Source organism: Ranitomeya variabilis, chromosome 4, assembly GCF_051348905.1.
Source record: "Ranitomeya variabilis isolate aRanVar5 chromosome 4, aRanVar5.hap1, whole genome shotgun sequence".
Classification (NCBI taxonomy): domain Eukaryota; kingdom Metazoa; phylum Chordata; class Amphibia; order Anura; family Dendrobatidae; genus Ranitomeya; species Ranitomeya variabilis.
This window is the reverse complement of record NC_135235.1, coordinates 80,860,741-80,884,766: the sequence shown is the minus strand read 5'-3', so window position 1 is coordinate 80,884,766 and position 24,026 is coordinate 80,860,741. Positions and strand designations below refer to the sequence as shown.

The 24,026-nt window shown below is 42.0% G+C and overlaps 1 protein-coding gene across 4 annotated transcripts in view; it reads right to left on the bottom strand.

Moving 5' to 3' along the window:
• The window catches only part of FAM13C (family with sequence similarity 13 member C), a 451,356-nt gene that overhangs the window by 154,515 nt on the left and 272,815 nt on the right, over window positions 1-24,026 (bottom strand). For 3 of the 4 annotated variants that reach the window (XM_077258856.1, XM_077258857.1, XM_077258858.1), the window contains exon 1: window positions 1,210-1,381. The exons of the other annotated variant lie outside the window; for it this stretch is intronic. In XM_077258856.1, the coding sequence (XP_077114971.1) occupies window positions 1,210-1,274 (65 nt within the window). In that variant the 5' untranslated portion in view covers window positions 1,275-1,381. Of the gene's footprint in view, window positions 1-1,209; window positions 1,382-24,026 lie in introns of those variants that run through there. 4 annotated transcript variants of the gene reach the window in all.

Below are 24,026 nucleotides of genomic sequence, written 5' to 3'. Positions count from 1 at the left end.
AATATTATTACACCTACTACATATTAGGATAGTATTTTTGTGTAAAACTCACGCAGAATCGTCAGGAATAATAAGCACGGTCATCATCTCTGCAAATAACATTTCACTGCACAGTTCACATCCAAATCCTCGACATGTGATTGACCACAATAGCAATGTATGAAGTATTAATGACCTTTGGCTTGGATCTTACAACACAGGGGAAGGCTGTTTCCATGGCCCAATACATATTTCAGGGATGGACCAGGTCAACTCTCATAACATGGACTTCGGTCGGGCCACAAGTTCATCAGACACACTTACGTCCCTAATTACTGACCCCGCACAATACTGTCACTTTCTGTGAAGGCCTCTGTATGGACAAGGACACACTTACATCAAATATTATTGTCTCACTCCAAGATTTCTGATACATTTTACAATTTTGGAAACATTTTTAGAAATGTCTATTCTTAAAAGAAAAATAAATAAATAATCGACTTCCTCTCCTGACGTTTACACGTCTCGTCTCTCGATATGTTTATCAGCCAAACGTGCGTATATGTAAAATGAATGTATAAGAAGCAGCATACACAGAGGCAGAAGGGTCCCAGTGCCGAGCCCGCCCGTCTCATTCATTCTATCACATCGCTCAGCTCTCGCACACTAGATCCCGCCTGGCATTTTTGCGCTTTACGTCACATCTAAAACCCCGGTATGTGTGGGTGGAAAAAAAAAATTGGGAGTTTGATCTATTAAAGTTTTGTGCCTCTGCAATGTTTAACCCATTTCACGCCAGCAGTACCCCATATATAATACATACTATGGTCGCATCTCTCTTTAAATCTATAGGGGGCTCTATAGGGGGGGCTACTAATATCAGACAATAGAGGGTTTGCAGGCGTCCCCTCGCCCACCACATTATCACATACACCTATGGCTCCGACCATTAAAATATTCATTGCTGTGATCACAGAATATAATACAACAGTGACCTGCTCTTCCTGTAGAAATGATTGGCCCGAAAGACATTCAGGTGCCAAATATACAGAATGCAACGCTATATAATATATATATATACACGGGTATATCAGCAGTATATATTCAGGGACCCATGTGTGATGGATCAGGCGGTCCCATCTGTAGAGAGCAGCAGGAAGCTGCAGGGTGCACGGACAGCGCTGCATACATTGTTTACCGACAGATGACGTATGGAAAGCGATCACTTACTCGGTTACAGCGCTGCTGCTGCTGAAGGAATTATCCTGAAGACTGAAACAGAAGCAAGAAAACATCAGATTACAGAGCAGGGCGAGCGGCCTCACGGAATCCTGTCCAGCGGCTGGTGCACATACACAAACATGGCATTGCAAAGACAAGCCTCTGTGCTGCTGCTCTACATGCACATACCTAGGCTGCTCTGCACATGCTCACTGCCTCCTCCTGCCGCTGGGACCGGCCCTGCCGCCACCGCCGCAACACTGCACAGCGCCGAGCGCATCACACAGCGCCGGGACATACACAGCTATACACAGCAGCTCTGTCTATATATATGTATATACTGTATGTCCAGAAAAAATATACAGTATATACACGTCACACACACAGCACCGAGCGCATCACACAGCGCCGGGACATACACAGCAGCTCTGTCTATATCTAATATATAAAGCTGAATGTGTGTGTGTATGTGTGTATGTGTGTATGTCCGGGATTGGCATCTGAACCGTCGCAGCTACAGCCACAAAATTTTGAACAGTCACACGTCTGGACCCCGAGAGCGTCATAGGCTATGTTGTGAGGTGAAATTTTAACCCCGCGCTTTCCAATTCACCAAACAATTTTGCCCCTATCTACATAATGGGGAAAAAGTGAAAGGAAAAGTGTTGGAGGCAAATTGACAGCTGCCAGATGTGAACAAGGGGGACTTAAAGAATGACAGCGATGGCGCCAAAGAGTATATACCGTACAGTTGCTAAGGTGGGGCCCCGACATGGGATACTCACCACACACGGGGATATGAACACAAACACAAAATGCGCCACACACTACCACGTGCTTGAACACATATACGACCCTCACACACATTTCACCACACACACACCAACCTCGCCACATAAAAGTCGAAACACAAAAGTCACCACTCAAAACTCGCCACGCGCAAAACTCGCTACATGCAAAACTCGCCATATGCAAAACTAGGCTCATGCAAAACTCGCCACACGTGCAAAACTCACCTCATGGAAAACTCACCTCATGCAAAACTTGCACACACAGAAAAATTGCCACATGTACAAAAGTTGCACCACATGCAAAAGTTGCCTCACACAAAACTTGCACATACTCAAAACGCACCACACATAAAACTCGCCACGCGCAAAACTCGCCATGCACAAATCTTGCTGCACACAACTTGCTACACTAACCTGTCACATGCAACTCGACACACAAAATGTTGCTACACGCATGTCGCCACACAAAACTCATCTCACAAAAGTCGCTACATGCATGTCGCCACACGCAACTCAACACACACAACTTGACACATGAAACTCGCCCTAAAACACACACAAGTCTGGTATTGGCCTTCAAAAATAAAAATCTGATTAATAAGCAGACAAACTACAAGAGCAACAAATGTACCATATAGGAATCCGGCAGCTGTCAGTCACATGACCTGTCTATTATGTGTATGTGTGAGCTAATATATACTGCCAGGGGGGAGGGCTTACTGTTGGCTGGGGATTTATCAGGCTGCCAATAGCAACCAATCACAGCTCAGCTTCTATTTTGCTACAGTTAATTAACCTGAGCTCTGATTGGTTAATATAGGCAACAAAGACATTCTCAGTATAAGGCCGGCGTCACACTAGCGTTTTAAACGGCCGAGTGCATGGCATCACAAAACCCATTCATACAATAAGACACCAACACTTTAAATGTGGATAAAAATGGCCGTGTAGTTTATTAGGGTTACATAAGTTAAATAAATACCAATAAATATATTCATCTCTTAAAACCAAAGTTCCATACTTCTCCATAAAACCAATCCACCCATACATGGGTGATTTTCCCACAATAAAACTACACGACAAATAGATACAAGCAATTAATAAAAGGGAAGGGGGGGTGGGCTTCTTCGTTTCTTCTTTCTCCAACGGAATGATGAAAACCCCAAAGAGCAGGGTTTATATAGACCAAATTCAGGCGCCCAAGATTCAAATAGCCAATAAAAAACGGCTAAAAAAGGGCGCCAAAAACTAGCCAAAACTGGATAAAACCAGAATTCCACCTTCACAGCTGACTGGCCTGACCTTTAGTTGACCTCCCATTACATAAGCCAAATAATACAAAGCCATATAATACAAATAGGGTCTGTGAGGCCATGAGACCCCCGCTGTATTCCTTTTTTGTGCTTACGCGGGGGGATTAACATGGCATCACAAAACCCATTCATACAATAAGACACCAACACTTTAAATGTGGATAAAAATGGCCGTGTAGTTTATTAGGGTTACATAAGTTAAATAAATACCAATAAATATATTCATCTCTTAAAACCAAAGTTCCATACTTCTCCATAAAACCAATCCACCCATACATGGGTGATTTTCCCACCAGGCCAGGTCTCAAAGAGACGTGGCCCCCCCACCACCACACAGCCATCTTTCAATAATCGACTGTAGGTCAAGGTTGAAAATGTCCAAACCAATATCCGATAGATGAATTAGATCTCTTCTATAAAGTCCAGGTAGGAAACCTTCAAGGTCGGAATGCCTGAAAGAAAAACCTGAAACCAAAGGAAAAAATTTTTCCATCGCCTTGTTCACTCTTTTGCGTATTTTCTCCAAAAAAGAAAAACGGTTATTATGCCACAATAGTCTGGGAACGATCTCGGAAAAAACAAAAAAAGAATGAGGTAACATAGACCGAAAACCAATTATATCAGATCTCATAGTAGCTAACAAGTCCATGGTCCTGATTTTTCCGAGATCATTCCCAGAAACATGAAAAATAATTAGATCGGGAGAAGGGTACTCTTCTAGCCATTTTTTGACTTGAATAACCAGGGAAAACCAACTCAGACCCCGAACAGCAAGCCACCAAACCTGAATAACTGACATATTAAAAGATAAGTTCTCCGTGTAAACTCGCTGACTAGCCCTCTTCTGGGCCCAGAAGACAAAAGAATGTCCGACTATCCAGATAACTAACGGACCTAAAAGAAAATTGATAATTAATAATCGTAAAGATCATGTCTGATATACAGTTTGAATCTTTTAGAGTTCCATCTCCCCAAATTTTTAATTCCAGCCTCAGAAAGCCCGGCCCTAGAGGCCTCAGTAGCCGCTCCGATCCTAAAAGAATGGGAAGTAATGTTCAAGTGTTTCAAATTTAAAAAGGACAAAAATTTCTTCAAGATAAAATTAAATTGAAATACAGTGACCGGAGATAAATCCTTATGAATAAACAGTGGGCCTTGTTTTAAAGGTCTAGTCTGCAACCAAATGGACATATTATTTACAGGGCAAATGGATGGATCAGAGAAAGCATTAATTCTCAATCTCGAACCTCTTCCTAACTGATCTGTCTTTGATTTCCTAATAAAAAGGACTAAAAAGGCTTCATAAATTTGAATATCCGCCAAAAAGAGACCCGACGGATTAGATTTTTTGGCTGAGACTACTTCGCCAATCCTCAGTGCCACAAAAAATGATAAAGAAAAAATGGCGCTAAATAAAAGCGCCTCCTCAGAATTTAAACAGACATGTAAGAGACTAGAGCATAAATCCCTGAGCAAAGATAAAGATATAGGTCTTCTAGTATCAGGCATAAAATTAGATTTTTTCAGGCCCTTTAAAAACTGTTTAACCGGAAAAAAATTAGTTAAAGGAATGCTACCTGAAAGTTTCAGAAAAAAGGAAACTCCCGCCAGGCTTTTCGCTATTGCGGAGTACGATAGACCCCTCTGGGCCATTTCAGAAGCAAATTTCAGCGCTGCCATAGGGTTCGAAACCAAAGGGTCAGAACAATTCAACTCACAAAAATTAATCCAATTACGCCATGCGGCTGAGTAATCAGCCCATGATCTTTCGGACAAAGAATTTTTAATAAGGTGCGGAATTAAAGGGTGATCACCTCCCAGATTGAAGGGGATAAGAGGGTTGCTTCTGAGTCCGCATACGGAACCTGCAGAAAAAAATTCGACCACTGACGATTGAGCAAAGAGTCCGTTAAACCTAAAAGCGTACTCTGTCCAAGCTTAGCCTTCAACCAAATATTATTCTTTAGGCATAAAAAAACTAATTGTCTCAAAATTTTGGCTACTAGAGTGTGTTTTGAAGATAAAGTATTAATGGCAAAAACCACCGCCTGATTAGATGAAAGAAATAAGATTCTGGAATTCTGCATTAGAGACCCCCAAGTATAAATTCCGGCAAAAATAGAAAAAATTTCTAGGATTGTAACATTAAAAACAAACCGTTCAGATAGCCAAAGAGCTGGCCAACAAAAATAAGTCCAATGGGAGGCAAAAAGGATGCAACCACCGAGATTCTTTTCAAACGAAAAAAGAAACGGGAAAGAGTCCGCAGCTACAAAAGATGACTGCCACAAAGATCGACCGTTATGCTCAGATAAAAAGGAAAGCCATATTCTGGCATCTTCCTTCATAGCGGCACGAATCCTAATATGAGAATGAGGTGAAGATACACCCTTGGTGGCATCATATAAGCTCCTACAAAACGCTCGACCAATAGGAATCACCCGAACTGCAAAATTCAACAATCCTAATAAGGCTTGAATTTCTTTAAGAGTAACTTTCTCTTTTGACAAAAAATTAGTTAAAGCAGAGCAAAGTTTTCCAATTTTATCCAAAGGAAGCCGAGATTCCATTTTTTCAGAATCCAAGGTAATCCCCAAAAACTCAATGGATCTAGAAGGACCAACTGTCTTATCGTGGGCGATGGGGATGCCGAAATACTCACACATAAGGATAAATTTATTAAGGGCGTCCTCACAGATAGAGGAGCCAAAGGGACCAACGAATAAAAAATCGTCTAAATAATGGAGGATACCCGCCTCTTTACAAGTAGTCTGAAGGACCCAATGAAGAAAGGAGGAAAAACTCTCAAAATAAAAACAGGACAAAGAAAAACCCATGGGTAAGCACTTATCATAAAAGAAACAATCATCAAAATAAAAACCTAGAGAATTAAAACCTGAGGGATGGACGGGAAGGAGTCTGAACGCTGATTTAATGTCTGATTTAGACATCAAAGCATTGCAGCCGAATTTACGAAGGATCTCCAATGCAGAATCAAAAGAAGAATAAGATACTGAAATTAACGACTTATCTACCTCATCGTTCAAAGATGAACCCAATGGGTAAGATAAGTGGTGAATTAATCTAAAAGAACCCTCCTCTTTTTTTGGAACTATACCCAAAGGGGATGTGCGAAAATTAGAAAACGGAGGTGTTTCAAAAGGGCCTGCGACCCTGCCTAATTGGATTTCACTCAAAATTTTGTCCCTAGCAACTCCCGGATTGGCCTTTAAAGAAGGTAGATTAGAAACAATCAAACAGCCCTCCCCTTTAAACTGAGGTACAAAAAATCCTTCAGAAAAACCAAAAAACAACAACTTACTGGTCTCCTGATCTGGAAACTTGCTTAACCATGGGGACATGTTTGCTAGAATCACTGGTGTCCGTGCTTTTTGAAATGTGTTCCCTGGCAGAGGGCTGCTGAGCTGCTTGCTTTTTGAAACATTTGGCCACTGGATGTGAGTTGCCACAGAACGAACATTCGTGGCGGAATCTGCAGCTAGTATTCCATTTGCAAAAGGAATCATTGAAGGCGAAACAAACGCCACGCTTCACAGTGTTAGATGAAGTCTGCCTAGTAGTACTGTGTCTTTGTGGAAGCATTAAATTGATCCACAAACCAATATCCTTCACTCCCCAGTGGAGCTCAGGATGAACTGATAATTTATGTCTGAAAGCTTCATCGTAACTCAGCCAAGCGAACCCGCCGAAGTTACGATAAGCTTCCAATATAATGTCTAAGTGCTGAAATAATTTACTGCAGAGATGAGGAGATTTCTCCCCCAAGACTGCAGCAAAAATGGCGAATGCTTGTACCCAATTGTTAAATGATTTAACATTCGTGCGTTTAAATTCATCAGATTCATGTTTCTCATCTTTTTTCTCTGCTCTGACATGTTGATCCTTCTTAGGTAATAAAGAAAAAATATCAACATATTGATTGTTCCAAATGAGCTCTTTAACAGCAGAGCTCAAGTGGAATCCCAAAGGCGATAATTCGCACGTAAGAGCTTCTTTAAATGTATTAATAGGAATAGTGTTAGCGGATACTGCATTAGAAACCGCAGCGCTAGGCAAATCCGCTAAGCGTGCAGAAGAAGGAATAATCTCCTTTAAAGCATCCGCTAACACTTTCCTCACTAAATCAGAGAGGTGTGAATGAGGGACAGACATAGGTACATTAATAGTCTCACCCCTCGATGGCTGGAGTCCGGTCCTGGGATCCCGGGAGCAGCTGGAGCTCAAGCCCTCCAAGTTAGGCAAGCTCACATTGGAAGCTGCTGCGACCGGTGAATCCTCTTCTTGATCCGACTGCGACGACACCAAATCTTCTTGCACGCTGGTATGACCAGAGGCTGCTGAAGCTGTCACCGCTGCGGGAGCCGCTGGCACCGCAGCGCTTTTACGGCCGCGGTGGTGTGCGGGCTTCCCGGCCGGAACAGCTGACGAGGAAGGCGCTCTTTCTTCAAGCAGGCTGCGGAAGTCTCGCGCTGGGCTGCGAGACTTCCGGGGAGGGCGGCGCCGAGACTTTCCCCTCACTTCCTGTCTGGAGCGGCTAGAGGCATGCGGCGACGCTGAGGGGGAGTAAGGAACCCTCTGTCTTCTAAGCCGCCCGGAAGCTGGGGATGCTGGCGGTATCGATGGAGCTTGTGCCAGCTGCTGGATAGGAGCTTGACCCGGCGGTTGGACCAGAGCTTGACCCGGCGGCTTGAGAATAGCTTGATCCGGCACCTGGAGAGGAGCTTGACCCGGCGGCTGGAGGAAAGGTTCTGCAGTAGGAGGGACGGACTCAGCTGCTGCCGACAAAGGTTCTATAGCCAGGCAGCGCTGAAGCCAGTCCACTCCACCCTCTGCTCCGGCTCTTGTCAGGATCCGCTGAAGGAGGCTTTCCATCTTCCAGGTAGAACTTCTTCGTTTCTTCTTTCTCCAACGGAATGATGAAAACCCCAAAGAGCAGGGTTTATATAGACCAAATTCAGGCGCCCAAGATTCAAATAGCCAATAAAAAACGGCTAAAAAAGGGCGCCAAAAACTAGCCAAAACTGGATAAAACCAGAATTCCACCTTCACAGCGGACTGGCCTGACCTTTAGTTGACCTCCCATTACATAAGCCAAATAATACAAAGCCATATAATACAAATAGGGTCTGTGAGGCCATGAGACCCCCGCTGTATTCCTTTTTTGTGCTTACGCGGGGGGATTAACAATGCGATAAAAAATCGCATTGCACTCGGACCAATGTTCAGCTATGGGGCAGCTCCCAGCAGCCGACTTTTTGTCGGCTGTTTTCCTCGGTCCGAGACAATCGCAGCATGCTGCGATTGTCTCGGACCGAGGAAAACTCTTGGCTCACTCGCACCCATATAAGCGTATGGGTGCGAGTGAGACAGAGCGCACCACTCGGATATCATCCGAGTGCTGTGCGTTATAAGCGGACCCCAGCAATGGAGGAGATGGAGAAATTCATTTCTCCGCCTCCTCCGCAGCTGTGCTCCGATCCTCCCTGTGCGAGAGAATCAGAGCACAGACGCATGACACTCGGCTCCTGCTCTGCTGCGAGCAGGAGCCGAGTGTCATTAGCATATCACATCCGATGCTCTCGCATCGGATGCAATACGCCAGTGTGACGCCGGCCTAACAAAGCTAGTATATGTTGTGAAATTCTTCTATTAGCTTAGTTTTTGCCTTTTAATAATTACATTCTATCTATTTGTTTTGTGGTTTTTGTGTGCAGAATAAATTTTTGTTAACACATTCTATTTTGCTAACAGCAGTCATTAACCCGGGCGAAGCCGGGTAGTACAGCTAGTATATGTATATACTGTATGTCCAGAAAAAACATACTGTATATACACATCACATACACAGCACCGAGCCTGCGAGCGGCCAGGACATACACAGCTATACACAGCAGCTCTGTCTATATATATACTGTATGTCCAGAAAAAATATACTGTATATACACATCACATACACAGCACTGAGCGCATCACACAGCGCCGGGACATACACAGCTATACACAGCAGCTCTGTCTATATATATGTATATATATATATATGTATATATATATATATATATGTATGTCCAGAAAAAATATACTGTATATACACATCACACACACACAGCGCCGAGCCTGCGAGCGGCCGGGGAACAGCCAGAACATACACAGATATACACAGCTCTGTATATATACTGTATATGTATATACACGTCCAGAAAAAATATACAGTATATACACGTCACACACAGCGCCGAGCCTGCGAGCGGCCGGGACATACACAGATATACACAGCTCTAATATATATATATAGATATATACATATATATATATATATATATATATATATATATATATACTAGCTGTACTACCCGGCTTCGCCCGGGGTAATAACTGCTGTTAGCAAAATAGAATGTGTTAACAAAAATTTATTCTGCACAAAAAAACCACAAAACAAATAGATAGAAATGTAATTATTAAAAGGCAAAAACTAAGCTAATAGAAGCATTTTACAACATATATTTCAACACCAGAGATATTCCACACAGATTTAACTAAATTGGCCAAGTAATGTGAAGTAATCTTCTACTACTTATTCGAGAGCCTTTTGATAAACGACATTCTTAGTTTTTCCTTCAGGTGCAAAGACAAACAGATTTTTGGCTGTTCCAACTCTTGAACAGGCCACACAAAGTTGACCATGAGAAAAGCATGGAGATTGTAAATCTAAGCTAGCTGAAGAGCCCGGCGTTGCCTGGGCATAGTAAATATCTGTGGTTAGTTATAGCACCTCACTTCTCTTATTTTCCCATCACGCCTCTCATTTTCCCCATCACATCTCTCATTTTCTCCCTCACACCTCTCATTTTCCCCCTCACTCCTCTCATTCCCCCTCACTCCTCTCATTCCCCCCTAACACTTGTCATTTCGACCTCACATCTGTCATTTTCCGATCACTCCACTATTTTCCCTCACTCCTCTCATTTTGCACTCACACCTTTTCATTTTCACCTCACACCTCACATTTTCACCTCAGTATATACATGTTTGTCATCTCCCTTATATATAGTATACACCTGTATGTCATCTCCTGTATATAGTATATACCTGCTGTGTCATCTCCCCTGTATATAGTATATACCTGCTGTGTCATCTCCCCTGTATATAGTATATACCTGTATGTCATCTCCTCCTATATATAGTATATGCCTGTATGTAATCTCCTCCTGTATATAGTATATACCTGTGTCATCTCACCTATATATAGTATATATCTGTGTCATCTCCTCCTGTATATAGTATATACCTGTATGTCATCTCCTCCTATACATAGCATATACCTGTATGTCATCTCCTCCTGCATATACTATATACCTGTAGGTAATCTGCTCCTGTATATAGTATATACCTGTGTGTCATCTCCTTCTGTATAGTATATACCTGTATGTCATGTCCTGCTGTATGTAGTATGTACCTGTATGTCATCTCCTCCTCTATATAGTATATACCTGTGTCATCTCTCCTGTATATAGTATATATCTGTGTGTCATCTCCTCCTGCATATAGTATATACCTGTGTGTCATCTCCCCTGTAAATAGTATATACCTGTGTGTCATCTCCTCCTGTATATAGTATATATCTGTATGTCATCTCCTCCTGTATTAGACCTCGTTCACACGTTATTTGGTCAGTATTTTTACCTCAGTATTTGTAAGCTAAATTGGCAGCTTGATAAATCCCCAGCCAACAGCAAGCCCACCCCTTGGCAGTATATATTAGCTCACACATACACATAATAGACTGGTCATGTGACTGACAGCTGCCGGATTCCTATATGGTACATTTGTTGCTCTTGTAGTTTTTCAGCTTATTAATCAGATTTTTATTTTTGAAGGATAATACCAGACTTGTGTGTGTTTTAGGGCGAGTTTCGTGTGTCAAGTTGTGTGTGTTGAGTTGCGTGTGGCGACATACATGTAGCGACTTTTGTGAGATGAGTTTTGTGTGGCGACATGCGTGTAGCAACTTTTTGTGTGTCGAGTTGCATGTGACAGGTTAGTGTAGCAAGTTGTGTGCAGCAAGTTTTGCGCGTGGCGAGTTTTATGTGTGGTGCCTTTTGAGTATGTGCAAGTTTTGTGTGAGGCAACTTTTGCATGTGTTGCAACTTTTGTGCATGTGGCAATTTTTCCGCGTGTGCAAGTTTTGCGTGTGGCGAGTTTTCCATGAGGTGAGTTTTGCACGTGTGGCGAGTTTTGCATGTGGAGAGTTTTGCGTGTGGCGAGTTTTGAGCGGCGACTTTTGTATGTGTGGTGAAATGTGCGCTGAGGGTGGTATATGTGTTCGAGCACGTGGTAGTGTGTGGCGCATTTTGTGTGTGTGTTCATATCCCCGTGGTGGTGTGGTGATTATCCCATGTTGGGGCCCCACCTTAGCAACTGTACAGTATATACTCTTTGGCGCCATCGCTCTCATTCTTTAAGTCCCCCTTGTTCACATCTGGCAGCTGTTAATTTGCCTCCAACACTTTTCCTTTCATTTTTTCCCCATTATGTAGATAGGGGCAAAATTGTTTGGTGAATTGGAACGCGCGGGGTTAAAATTTCACCTCACAACATAGCCTATGACGCTCTCGGGGTCCAGACGTGTGACTGTGCAAAATTTTGTGCCTGTAGCTGCGACGCCTCCAACACTTTTCCTTTCACTTTTTCCCCATTATGTAGATAGGGGCAAAATTGTTTGGTGAATTGGAAAGCGCGGGGTTAAAATTTCACCTCACAACATAGCCTATGACGCTCTCGGGGTCCAGACGTGTGACTGTGCTAAATTTTGTGGCTGTAGCTGCGACGGTTCAGATGCCAATCCCAGACATACATACATACATACATACATACACACATACACACATTCAGCTTTATATATTAGATATACAGTATGTATATACATGTCCAGAAAATAAATATATAAACACATTACACAGCACCGAGCCTGCGAGCGGACGGGGAGCAGCCAGGACATACACAGATATACACAGCTCTGTCTATATATATGTATATACAGTACGTGTTCAGAAAAAATATACAGTATATACACGTCACACACACACAGCGCCGAGCCTGCGAGCGGGAAGCACCCGGAACATACACAGATATACACAGCTCTGTCTATCTATCTATGTCCAGAAAAAATATATATACACATTACACAGCACCGAGACTGCGAGCAGGGAGCAGCCGATGCCGTGTGTGCTGCACATGGAATATTCACAGATATACACAGCTCTCTCTCTCTCTATATATATATATATATATATATATATATATATATATACACTGTGTATATATATATATATATATATATATATATATATATATATATATACTGCTCCAAAAAATAAAGGGAATTCTAAAATCCCACATCTTAGATATCACTGAATGAAATATTCCAGTTGTAAATCTTTATTCATTACATAGTGGAATGTGTTCAAGACAATAAAACCTAAAAATGATCAACGTAAATCACAACTACTATCCCACGGAGGTCTGGAGTTGGAATGATGCTCAAAATCAAAGTGGAAAATGAAGTTACAGGCTGATCCAACTTCAGTGGAAATGCCTCAAGACAAGGAAATGATGCTCAGTAGTGTGTGTGGCCTCCACGTGACTGTACAACGCCTGGGCTTACTCCTGATGAGGCGGCGGATGGTCTCCTGAGGGATCTCCTCCCAGACCTGGACTAAAGCATCCTCCAACTCCTGGACAGTGTGTGGTGCAACGTGACGGTGGATGGTTCGAGACATGATGTCCCAGATGTGTTCAATCGGAATCAGATCTGAGGAAAGGGCGGGCCAGTCCATAGCTTCAATGCCTTCATCTTGCAGGAACTGCTGACACACTCCAGCCACATGAGGTCTGGCATTGTCCTGCATGAGGAGGAACCCAGGGCCAACCGCACCAGTGTCTGGTCTCACAAGGGGTCTGAGGATCTCATCTCGGTATCTAATGGAAGTTAGGCTACCTCTGGAGAGCACATGGAGGGCTGTGCGGCCCTCCAAAGAAATGCCACCCCACACCATTACTGACCCACTGCCAAACCGGTCATGTTGAAGGATGTTGCAGACAGCAGATCGCTCTCCATGGCGTCTCCAGACTCTCACATCTGTCACATGTGCTCAGTGTAAACCTTTTATCTGTGAAGAGCACAGGGCGCTAGTGGCGAATTTGCCAATCCTGGTGTTCTGTGGCAAATGCCAATCGTCCTGCATGGTGTTGGGCTGTGAGCACAACCCCCATCTGTGGACTTCGGGCACTCAGACCATCCTCATGGAGTCGGTTTCTAACCGTTTGTGCAGACAAATGCACATTTGTGGCCTGCTGTAGGTCATTTTGCAGGGCTCTGGCAGTGGTCCTCCTGTTCCTCCTTGCACAAAGGCTGAGGTAGCGGTCCTGCTGCTGGGTTGTTGCCCTCCTACGGCCCCCTCCACGTCTCCTGGTGTACTGGCCTGTCTCCTGGTAGCGCCTCCAGCCTCTGGACACTACGCTGACAGACACAGCAGACCTTGCCACAGCTCGCATTGATGTGCCATCCTGGATGAGCTGCACTACCTGAGCCACTTGTGAGGGTTGTAGAGTCCGTCTCATGCTACCACGAGTGGGAAAGCACAACCAACATTCAAAAGTGACCAAAACATCAGCCAGAAAGCATTGGTACTAAGATGTGGTCTGTGGTCCCCACCTGCAGAACCACTCCTTTATTGGGTGTGTCTAGATAATTGCCAATAATTTCCATCTGTTGTCTATTCCATTTACACAACAGCATGTGAAATTGATTGTCAAACAGTGTTGCTTCCTAAGTGGACAGTTTGATTTCACAGAAGTTTGATTCACTTGGAGTTATATTCTGTTGTTTAAGTGTTCCCTTTATTTTTTTGAGCAGTGTATATATGTCCAAAATATATATATGAGTATACATCTATATATGCAAATTGCCTCTTCAGAGAAAAAGAGGAATTGAACTCTACAGCGCCACCTGTTGGAAGTAGCAATCACAACCCTCTAACGAGTCGCACAATATGACTTAGGATAAATAGCCAAATCAGTATCTCAGTTCGCAGACACTGTGTTTCGAGCTGTTGGCCCTCATCAGTGCGAAGCATGAGAACTGATTTGGCTAGGTGAGAGGCTCTGGACTGAGTTTTAAGGGGTAAGGTTTCTCCATGTGGAGAGTGACATAATAATTCACTTCTTGAGGTCTGGAAATTTTAGGATACAAAAGGGTCACCACTTTGGAGGGGAACTTATTGTGCACTTTAATTATTTCTAAAAAAAAAAAAACACCAATAATATTAGACTGTTTTTTCTGTCATAAATTATTGTTACATATGTTGCTGGCCATTTTTCCTTCCCCTATATTTTGGAGGTACCATTGTACCGTCTGTCTTATTGAATATTTAATTATTTTTAAAAATTGTATTAATAAATTTTAATTTTATTGAAATTGTTTACCTCACTTTCTGTCCTTTTTTGGTACATTCCATAAAGGACTATGTTTATTATATATATATATATATATATATATATATATATATATATATATATATATATATATATACATACATACATATATACATGCATATATACATATTAGTGTTGAGCGATACCTTCCGATATTTGAAAGTATCGGTATCGGATTGGATCGGACGATACCGGCAAAATATCGGATACCGATACCCGATACCAATACAAGTCAATGGGACACAAATATCGGAAGGTATCCTGGATGGTTCCCAGGGTCTGAAGGAACATAATCATAATCATGTAAAAAATAAAGAATTAAAATAAAAAATATGGATATACTCACCCCTCCGGCGGCCCCTGGACCTTAGCGATGTAACTGGCAGCCTCCGTTCCTAAGAATGAGGAGTGAAGGACCTTCGATGACGTCGCGGCTTGTGATTGGTCGCGTGACCGCTCATGTGACCGCTCACGCGACCAGTCACAAGCCGCGACGTCATCGCAGGTCCTAAACTCACTGCTGTTGTGAACTCTATTTTTGGGCTCCCTCTAGTGGTCACAAGCGGTACTGTGTAGTGTTGTCTTTCTGCATGTTGCAGCATCAGCTGGTTCGTTATCCTTGGTTGGTTTCCTATTTAGCCCACCTGGATACTCAGTTCCTTGCCTGCTATCAATGTATTCAGTGCTCTTCAGATTCCTTGTGGCTACCTTGCTCCCAGTCTCTCCAAGACAAGCTAAGTTTTTGTTTGATCATTTTTTGATTATCAGCGTTCATTATGTTTTTAGTCCAGCTCGCTAAAATGTGATTTCCTCGCTTGCTGGTTGCTCTAGGGGACTGAGTTTCTCCCCCCACATCGTTAGTTGGTGTGGGGGTTCTTGAAATCTCAGAGTGGATATTTTGTAAGGGTTTTTTACTGACCGCATAGATTCCCTTTTCTATTTTCTGCTATCTAGTATTAGTGGGCCTCATTTGCTGAATCTGCTTTCACCCCTGTGTATGTGCCTTCCTCTTACCTCACAGTTATTATTTGTTGGGGGCTTCTATATCTTTGGGGATTATTTCTCTGGAGGCAAGAGAGGTCTTTCTTTCTCTCTAGGGGTAGTTAGTTCCTCAGGCTGGCTTGAGACGTCTAGGATTTTTAGGCACGTTCACCGGCTACTTCTAGTGTTTGGATAGGTTCAGATTTGCGGTCAGTCCAGTTTGCCACCTCCCTAGAGCTTGTCCTATGTTTGTTACTTAGCTGGAGTAATTTGTGATCCTCAACCACTAAGGATCATAACACACTGCATTCTTAGGAACGGAGGCTGCTGGTTACATCGCTAAGGTCCAGGGGCCGCCGGAGGGGTGAGTATATCCATATTTTTTATTTTAATTCTTTATTTTTTACATGAATATGGATCCCAGGGCCTGAAGGAGAGTCTCCTCTCCTCCAGACCCTGGGAACCATACACTGGGAACTTCCGATTCCGATTTCCGATATCACAAAAATATCGGAACTCGGTATCGGAATTCCGATACAGCAAATATCGGCCGATACCCGATACTTGCGGTATTGGAATGCTCAACACTAATACATATACATATATACAGCTCTGGCAAAAATTAAGAGACCACTGCAAAATTTTCAGTTTGATTTTTCTCTTTGTAGGTATATTTTCGTGTAAAATGTAAATTGTACTTTTATTCTATAAACTACTGAGAACATGTCTCCGAAGTTCCAAGCAATAAATTTTGTATTTACAGTGCCTTGCGAAAGTATTCGGCCCCCTGGAACTTTTCAACCTTTTCCCACATATCATGCTTCAAACATAAAGATACCAAATGTAAATTTTTGGTGAAGAATCAACAACAAGTGGAACACAATTGTGTTCCACTTGTTGTTGATTCTTCACCAAAAATGGTCAGGGGGCAGTATGCTCCTGATGATTGACAGTTTGGACTAGCGGCATGATCTTGCAGATACAACTTGAGAAAACCCTTTTAAAGCTGTGTGGGAAGAGGAACATCTCCCCCAATAGATATGCCTGTAAAAACAGAATTTGGATCCTGTTGCTAGAGATGTTGCTGTATTTTTTTTTAAAATTTCTGCACTACGATGTCATTTTGGAAATTTAGAAGAACACCGTTTTGCTTTTTAGTGTAAATTCTGCCATTACCATCATTACCCTTCTTATAACATGCCAGATTGTCTGAGTGTAGGAGCCTTTATGTAACACGACCATATCGCAGTAGTGTCAATTTTGATGATTGTATTTTCTTACATAAGTGACACTCGGCATAAACCTTTTTCCTGTGTATGTCACAGAGCTGTTTGATACAAGTAACCCATTGATCATATCGATCAGATAACAAGATACACTTGACTTTTGTCCTTTAAAACGGGACATAAACAATAGTCTCCATTGTCCTCCTTAGTTTAATCGTCCTACACTGCAAATGATGATCTTCCCACTTCTGCTGACAAGAACGTGCATAACTTCCTTTTATGAAACAATAAGAATATTACACTCGTGATAAACAAAACGAAACTTAACCCTCTCCACCATCCGAACTGGCTGAGAGGGAACGTGTCATTAGAAAATGACTTAATGTTTAAATCAGGGTTTTTATTTTGTTTAATTTTTTTTTTTTACATTTTGATAACAGTTTTTTACCAAAATCTACATATAACATATAAAAAACAAAACCAGAAATCTTGCACTGGGGCCCAATTCATCAAAGCTTTTACACCAGAAAAGTTGCAATATTTTGGCACAATGCAAGGTTGCACTAAAGTTTAGCGACATTTAGCGTTCTCGAGCCATTTTTGGCCAGCTGCCATAAAGGTAAATAGCGAGCTCTACTCATCAAATTTTTGACGAGCGGTGGCATTTCTTAAGCCACAAATCTTACACAGAGGCACACTCCACTTCTCCAATGCGCCGGATGTTACATCAAAAAGGTTTTTCTCCTTGTAGATAAGTGCACAGTGTATATATAAACCTGTGAGTCATTATGGCATAGTGGGGAGAGATATAACGACACTTTATTGTAGGTCCGTACTCAGGGTCAGAAGACTCCTGTATGCCCACCCCATCATATCAGAGCAGACTCTTACCCATAATAAGATGCAAGAATGACGCCCCACTAACCCCAACGCGTGTTTTTTTTAAGAAGTGTTAGCCTCTTCCATTTGATCATTCGTCAGTGTGTCGAAGCCTAGATCTGTGCTGCTTTTGGTAGTTTGTTGCAGTGAGTTTAAAGAGTAACTGTTGTCTTCTTTTATTTTTTATTTTTTCAGAAATCAATAGTACATATGAAAATAAAAAAAATGTAATAGGTCTTATCAGAGAAACTTGCTTCTTTCTTCTCCTGGACTCAAAATGTTCAATCCATGGGTAATATTTGTCTTCAGTGCCCATTACTGAGATAGTAGATGGATGACGGTTGGTGCTTATAAATTCTATGGAGAACTGTAACTTGTTTCAGGAGAACTTGCATTATTGATTTATAAGATAGCAAAATAAAATAATGATTAGTCTTTTAGATAGAAAAAAGGTGATGCTTGCTTGCTAGTTCACTTTGGCTCCACCTAGACAAGAGTTTGGATAGTTTTGTACTTCTGATAAAATAGAAATGTTAACAGCCAGCAGTAGAGATGATAATGCAAGTGTTATTAATATTTATTGTTAAGGCTTAGAGCTAAATTTTTCATGTTCAGAAACAAGATGAACAGCTCTCCGTGGTTGAAAAAAACAATATCTTGTGTTTGAGTATAATTATTTACTGTCATGCATGCCAATATGGCCAGAGGAGTGACTGGTGGATGTAATCAGGTATTGTGGATGAGAAATCATGTGTGTAATAGGGGACACCAGCAGACAGCAAACAGATATGGACATGCTGCTTACATTTCCCTCTTGAAGAAACATGTTTCATTATTGAAATGTGTCATGTGGTGCACTGTGAAATGTTATGTGAATTGTGACTTGTGTCTCTTTGTAAATACTGTGCAGTGTGAAAAGCATAATGTGTATAGTTGACTACAGAGAAAGTTGAGAGTTAAAAGTTGGGACTAGCCCACCGTTGGAGGGGCTAGTGTAAGGGAAGTGACTGTTTTCTGCTGGGAAGAGAGATAGGGCCTTGAGTGCTGAGTGAGTGGACCAAGAGGTCTAAGGTGAGCAGTACTGCATTCGAGGGTGACCCTAAATGAGAGGAGAATGAAGAGACCCTCAGTATAAGTGACAGAGTGGTCTTCCAGAGATGGGTCCTAGGAGAGGACGCCTAGCCACGAGACCCCGACCTTATAACACTGGACGGTATTGGGCCTAAACAGGACTGAGTGACTGGGACTAGTGAAAGGTCCTGAGAGGCAGTTCCAGGGCACCAGTAGTGGGAAAAAGGATGCAGAAACGCAGAGCAAGTAAAGGACACTTGCTAATCGAACTGTAGCTTTAAAGCTGGGTTGTGGTGAAGTAATTAGAAACAGTGGACATAGAAAGCCTTGGAGTAAACTACTAAGGAAGAATACTCTGTGTAAAATTCTTCAAATTGTAAAGGAAACATCCATAATATTTTGTACCCGCTATTCCTTATATATAACCATTATCAAGTTAACCATTCAGTAAATAGATTATTTTTGACTGGTGGTCTCCCTCGCTGAACTGTGAAACATCTGGTCCTGGCAAACCAGCAACATTGGCTACATGCGGCCTGCACGGGCGTAATGCCCTCACAGCACAAGTCCGCACACTCAGAAAGGACGTCCACTTTAATGCAATTTGACGGGGCGCTGAAGATGGGTACCTCACCCACAGCTACCGCCCCGCACCACGTTACATAGGCATTGGGTATGTAGGGATGTTGGACATTGGCCTCAAATAGGTACTTTTAAAACCCATCACAAATCTAATCTCTTATCATTATAATCTCATCTTTGTTCCCCGTGTCGGCTGGAATTGCTCAGTTGTGGAGCTGCACAGAACAGCTCCGTTGATGGAACAGTGGCCACGGCTGGGTACATCCATCCATGCTTTGAAAAAGTGGCGGATGTGCAGTACCAGCCGCTATCACTATGGCTACGTTCACATTTGATTTGTTGGGTGCAGCGTCGGCGACGCAACCAACAACACATGTACACAACGCAGCGTTTTGCGACGCATGCGTTGTCATAAGATAGTAAAGATCAGGAGTTTCGGGGCAGGGAAAACGCTACAAGTAGCGTCCTCTGCGCCCTGTCTTGTGCGTCAATATGACGCATGCGTCGTAAAACGCATTACAACGCATACCGGCGCATGTCCATGCGCCCCCCATGTTAAAGATAGGGGCGCATGACGCATGCGTCGGTATCCGTCGACGACGCTGCGCCCAACAACGCAAATGTGAACGTAGCCTTAACAGCCAAAGGAGCTGTGCAGCCCTGTAACCGAGCAGTTCCAGCCGCCGCTCACAGCAGGAACAGCTGATCAGCCGGGAATACAAAACCTGGGAGATAATTTGTCAGGGTTCTGTTTTTTAGTGTTCTCTAGATGGGTTAAATGACATTGAGTTGACAAGTAAATATATTAGTCACAGGTCAATGTCCTATTATGGGTACCAAGCCAAGCAAAATGGAATTTTTAGTATTTAGAAGCTTATGTAATTTCAGCTGAGGCAAAATGAAATCATGTGAGACATATTGTAACTTCTGTATTTGTTACTTCCTGCAAGTTTTGGTAATTTTAAGTCTGTTTCACACCAGTTTTGTTTCCTTCATTGATTTGAAGAGAAATAAGTATAAAGCTGGGTTCACATTTGTTACAAAATTTCGATAGCAAAATCCACGTGAAAATGAAGCAACAGTAGTAGTAAAAGGATTTGACCAAATCCTATTCAATCACTCCTGCTGTAGACGTTTTAGCTCACTGTGGAAAAAAAAAGCTGAGTTATCACAGTCCAGAGAAATGTATTTAGTAGCTTGAAGATCTCTAAGAACTGTTACCCCTCTGAATATTATGATTTTTTTTGTGTGAGCAGGGTAGGTGGTGGGACCAATTAGTTCTTCTACTATGGGGCCCTATGATTTCTGTATATGCCCCTGATTATAAAGAAACAAGAAAATTGATTAGAAATTGCTTGAGAATTACTCAGTAAATGGGTTATCCAGATAAAATATTGTTTAAATGTATTAAGAATAAAAAAAGAGATATTCCTCTCAATGTTGAGATCTTATCACTGGTCAACTCCATTTCTGGTTTCACTTAGGCCTCTTTCACACATCCGTGTCTCCGGTATGTGTTGTGACAGTTTTCACAGGTACCAGAGACACTGACACACGTAGACTCATTCAAGTCATGTCATGTCAGTGTGTTTCCATGGACCGTATGTCTGAAGGTCCGTAAGTCAGAACGATGATAGCAGGTGGGGGCTTTTGGGACTATTACTCCCATCAACCTACACCTGCTGCCGCTAAGAACAGTGACAGCAGGAGCAGATGATCGGGATATTCCTCACCCGCGCTATAACAAAATAAATGAATGAAAAACCCAGCATGGGTTCCCCCTATTTTCTATAACCAGTTAGTCAAAACTCACAGCTGGGGGCTGTAACCCTCAGCTGTCAGCTTCAGCAAGGTTGGTTATCAAGAATAGAGGAGTCCCCACGCTGTTTATTTAATTATTTAAACAAATAATTTTGAAAAAAGTGTGGGTTCCCCCCCCCCCCATTTTTTACAACCAGCCTTGTTAAATCTCACAGCTGGGGGCTGGTATTCTCAGACTGGTAAGGGGCCATCGGTATAGGCCCCCCCAGCCTAAAAATAGCAGCCCACAGCTGCCCAGAAAAGGCACATCTATTGCATCAATTCTGGAGCTTTGCTGGCTGGCTCTTTCCACTTGTCCTGTAGTGGTGGCAAGTGGGGTTCATATTTGTGGGGTTGATGTCACCTTTGTATTGTCAGGTGACATCAAGCCCACGGCTTAGTAATGCTGTTTATACAACTATGGCATAACAAGGCAGATATCAATAGCCAATATGCAATATGCAAAATTTTATAGTGGAATCAAAATTTGAAAGCCGTATAATTTGCAAAGTAAAATATAACATATAAGACCAAAAGTGGGCGTCCCCAAAGAAGGTAAACAAGCACATGTAAATAGTGCCCTTATATACATACGCGACTTATATACATATATTGTATGCATATCTCTATGTCCTAACAGTTTATGGGGGTTTTCTTGGGCCCAACTATTTACATGTGCTTGTTTACCATCTTTGAGGACGCCCACTTTCGGTCTTTATTATACGACTTTCAAATTTTGATCCCACTACAAAATTTTGCATATTGTCTATTGATATCTGCCTTGTTATGCCAGAGTTGTATAAATGGGGACAGTCCCATTTATTGTCTACTTATATTATAGTCTTTATTGACTTTTCCATGGATTAATCCCAGGGATGTGGTTGTGCTGTTTTTGTTTTGTATTGTTTTTAAATGTTTTTAATCATTTTTGGGTGTTTCTGTATGTCACAGAGTTAATACATTTATACCTTTTTTGCAAAAAATATTTTTTTCTGGAGTCTACCATTTCAATGCATTGACCTTTTTCTTTTTTCTGGCACATGTTGCCATTGTACTTGGCACGCCAGGACTAGATGGTACAGAGATGAGTGAGACCAAAGTCCAAAAATAAACTTTTCTTTGCTGAACAACAACCTGAAAAGAATTGTGTACATCAGATAGTAGGCACAATACTTCACAGATGCTTCATTTGCAGTATGCTGATATAGGAACTTTTCAGTTACACATGATGAAACATTGCTTTCCTTAGAATTTACTAGAGTCCAGCAAGCCATTATGGGAAACTCCATCTTTCCCTGAGAGGGCAGCACAGGTTAAAGTGTAATTCTACAACCCGCCTACAGTTCCCAGCTGTCCTGTGAGGAAGACCTCATTATCTGGGGTACATTGCTATGACTCCTCACTAGTACCTACAGTGACAAATCGGTGAAGGTCACAGGCTCCATCCTGTACCACTGCACCTTCGGCTCTCTGGAGGTGAACACATGTCCTATATGGAGACCATGTATCTTTCTTTATGGTGTAATAATAATATAATAATAATCTTTATATAGCACTAACATATACCGCAGCGCTTTACAGTTTTGCACACACTATCATTGCTGTCCCCGATGGGGCTGACAATCTAAATTCCCTATCAGTATGTCTTTGGAGTATCGGAGGAAACCGGAGAACCCGGAGGAAACCCTCGTAAACACGGGGGGGAACATACAAACTCCTTGCAGATGTTGTCCTTGGTGGGATCTGAAGCCAGGAACCCAGCACCACCTGCCCATTTGACAAAGCAAGGTATTTAGTGAAGTGCTAATCTAAGGAAGTTAGTTCACATGAAAGGGGCCTTTTAACTGACCTGACATATAAGAGAATATCCTCCCCATACAGGTGACAATCCCGCAGCTGTCGGCTGTACACTATAGCTGACAACTTGGTGCATTAGCCACGATCAGTGCTTGCACCATCCAAATCTGTTTAACCCCTTAGATGCTGCTGTCAATAGTGACTACATCATTATAAATGGTTAAGAGTGTGGGGGCTTCATCTTTATCCCAATCGGTGCCCTCAGATCATGATTTTGTGATCCTGATGTTTGCGATGGCAATTCACGACCAAATAGCGGCCTTACAGTCTGACAGCTCTGGTAATCTATTCAGAAGTTAGAGGCATTTAGGTGGTAAAAATACACATTTTCATTTCTGTCATACCACTTTGCATTAATTCCTGTAAAGCACCTGAAGGGTTAATAAACTACCTGACTACAGTTTTCAATATGTCTAGGGGTGCTGTTTTTAAAATGGTATCACGTTTGGGGGTTTCCCAATATATGGGACCACTAAAGTCACTTCAAATATGGATAAGTCTCTAAAAAAATACATTTTGTAAATTTCCTTGAAAAAAATGAAAAATTGCTGCTACATTTTTAAACCTCCTAAAATGCTAACAAAATAAAATAACATTTTACAAATGGTCCTGATGTAAAGCCGACATGTGGGAAATGTTATTTTTTAATGGTTTGCTGCGGTATGACCATCTGGATTAAAGGGATAATCATTCTAATTTTGAAAATTGCAAATTTTTTAACATTGTTCTCAAATTTTTGATATTTTTTATAAATATACACAAAACATATTGACCTAAATTTACCATTATCATAAAGTATAATGTGTCACGAAAAA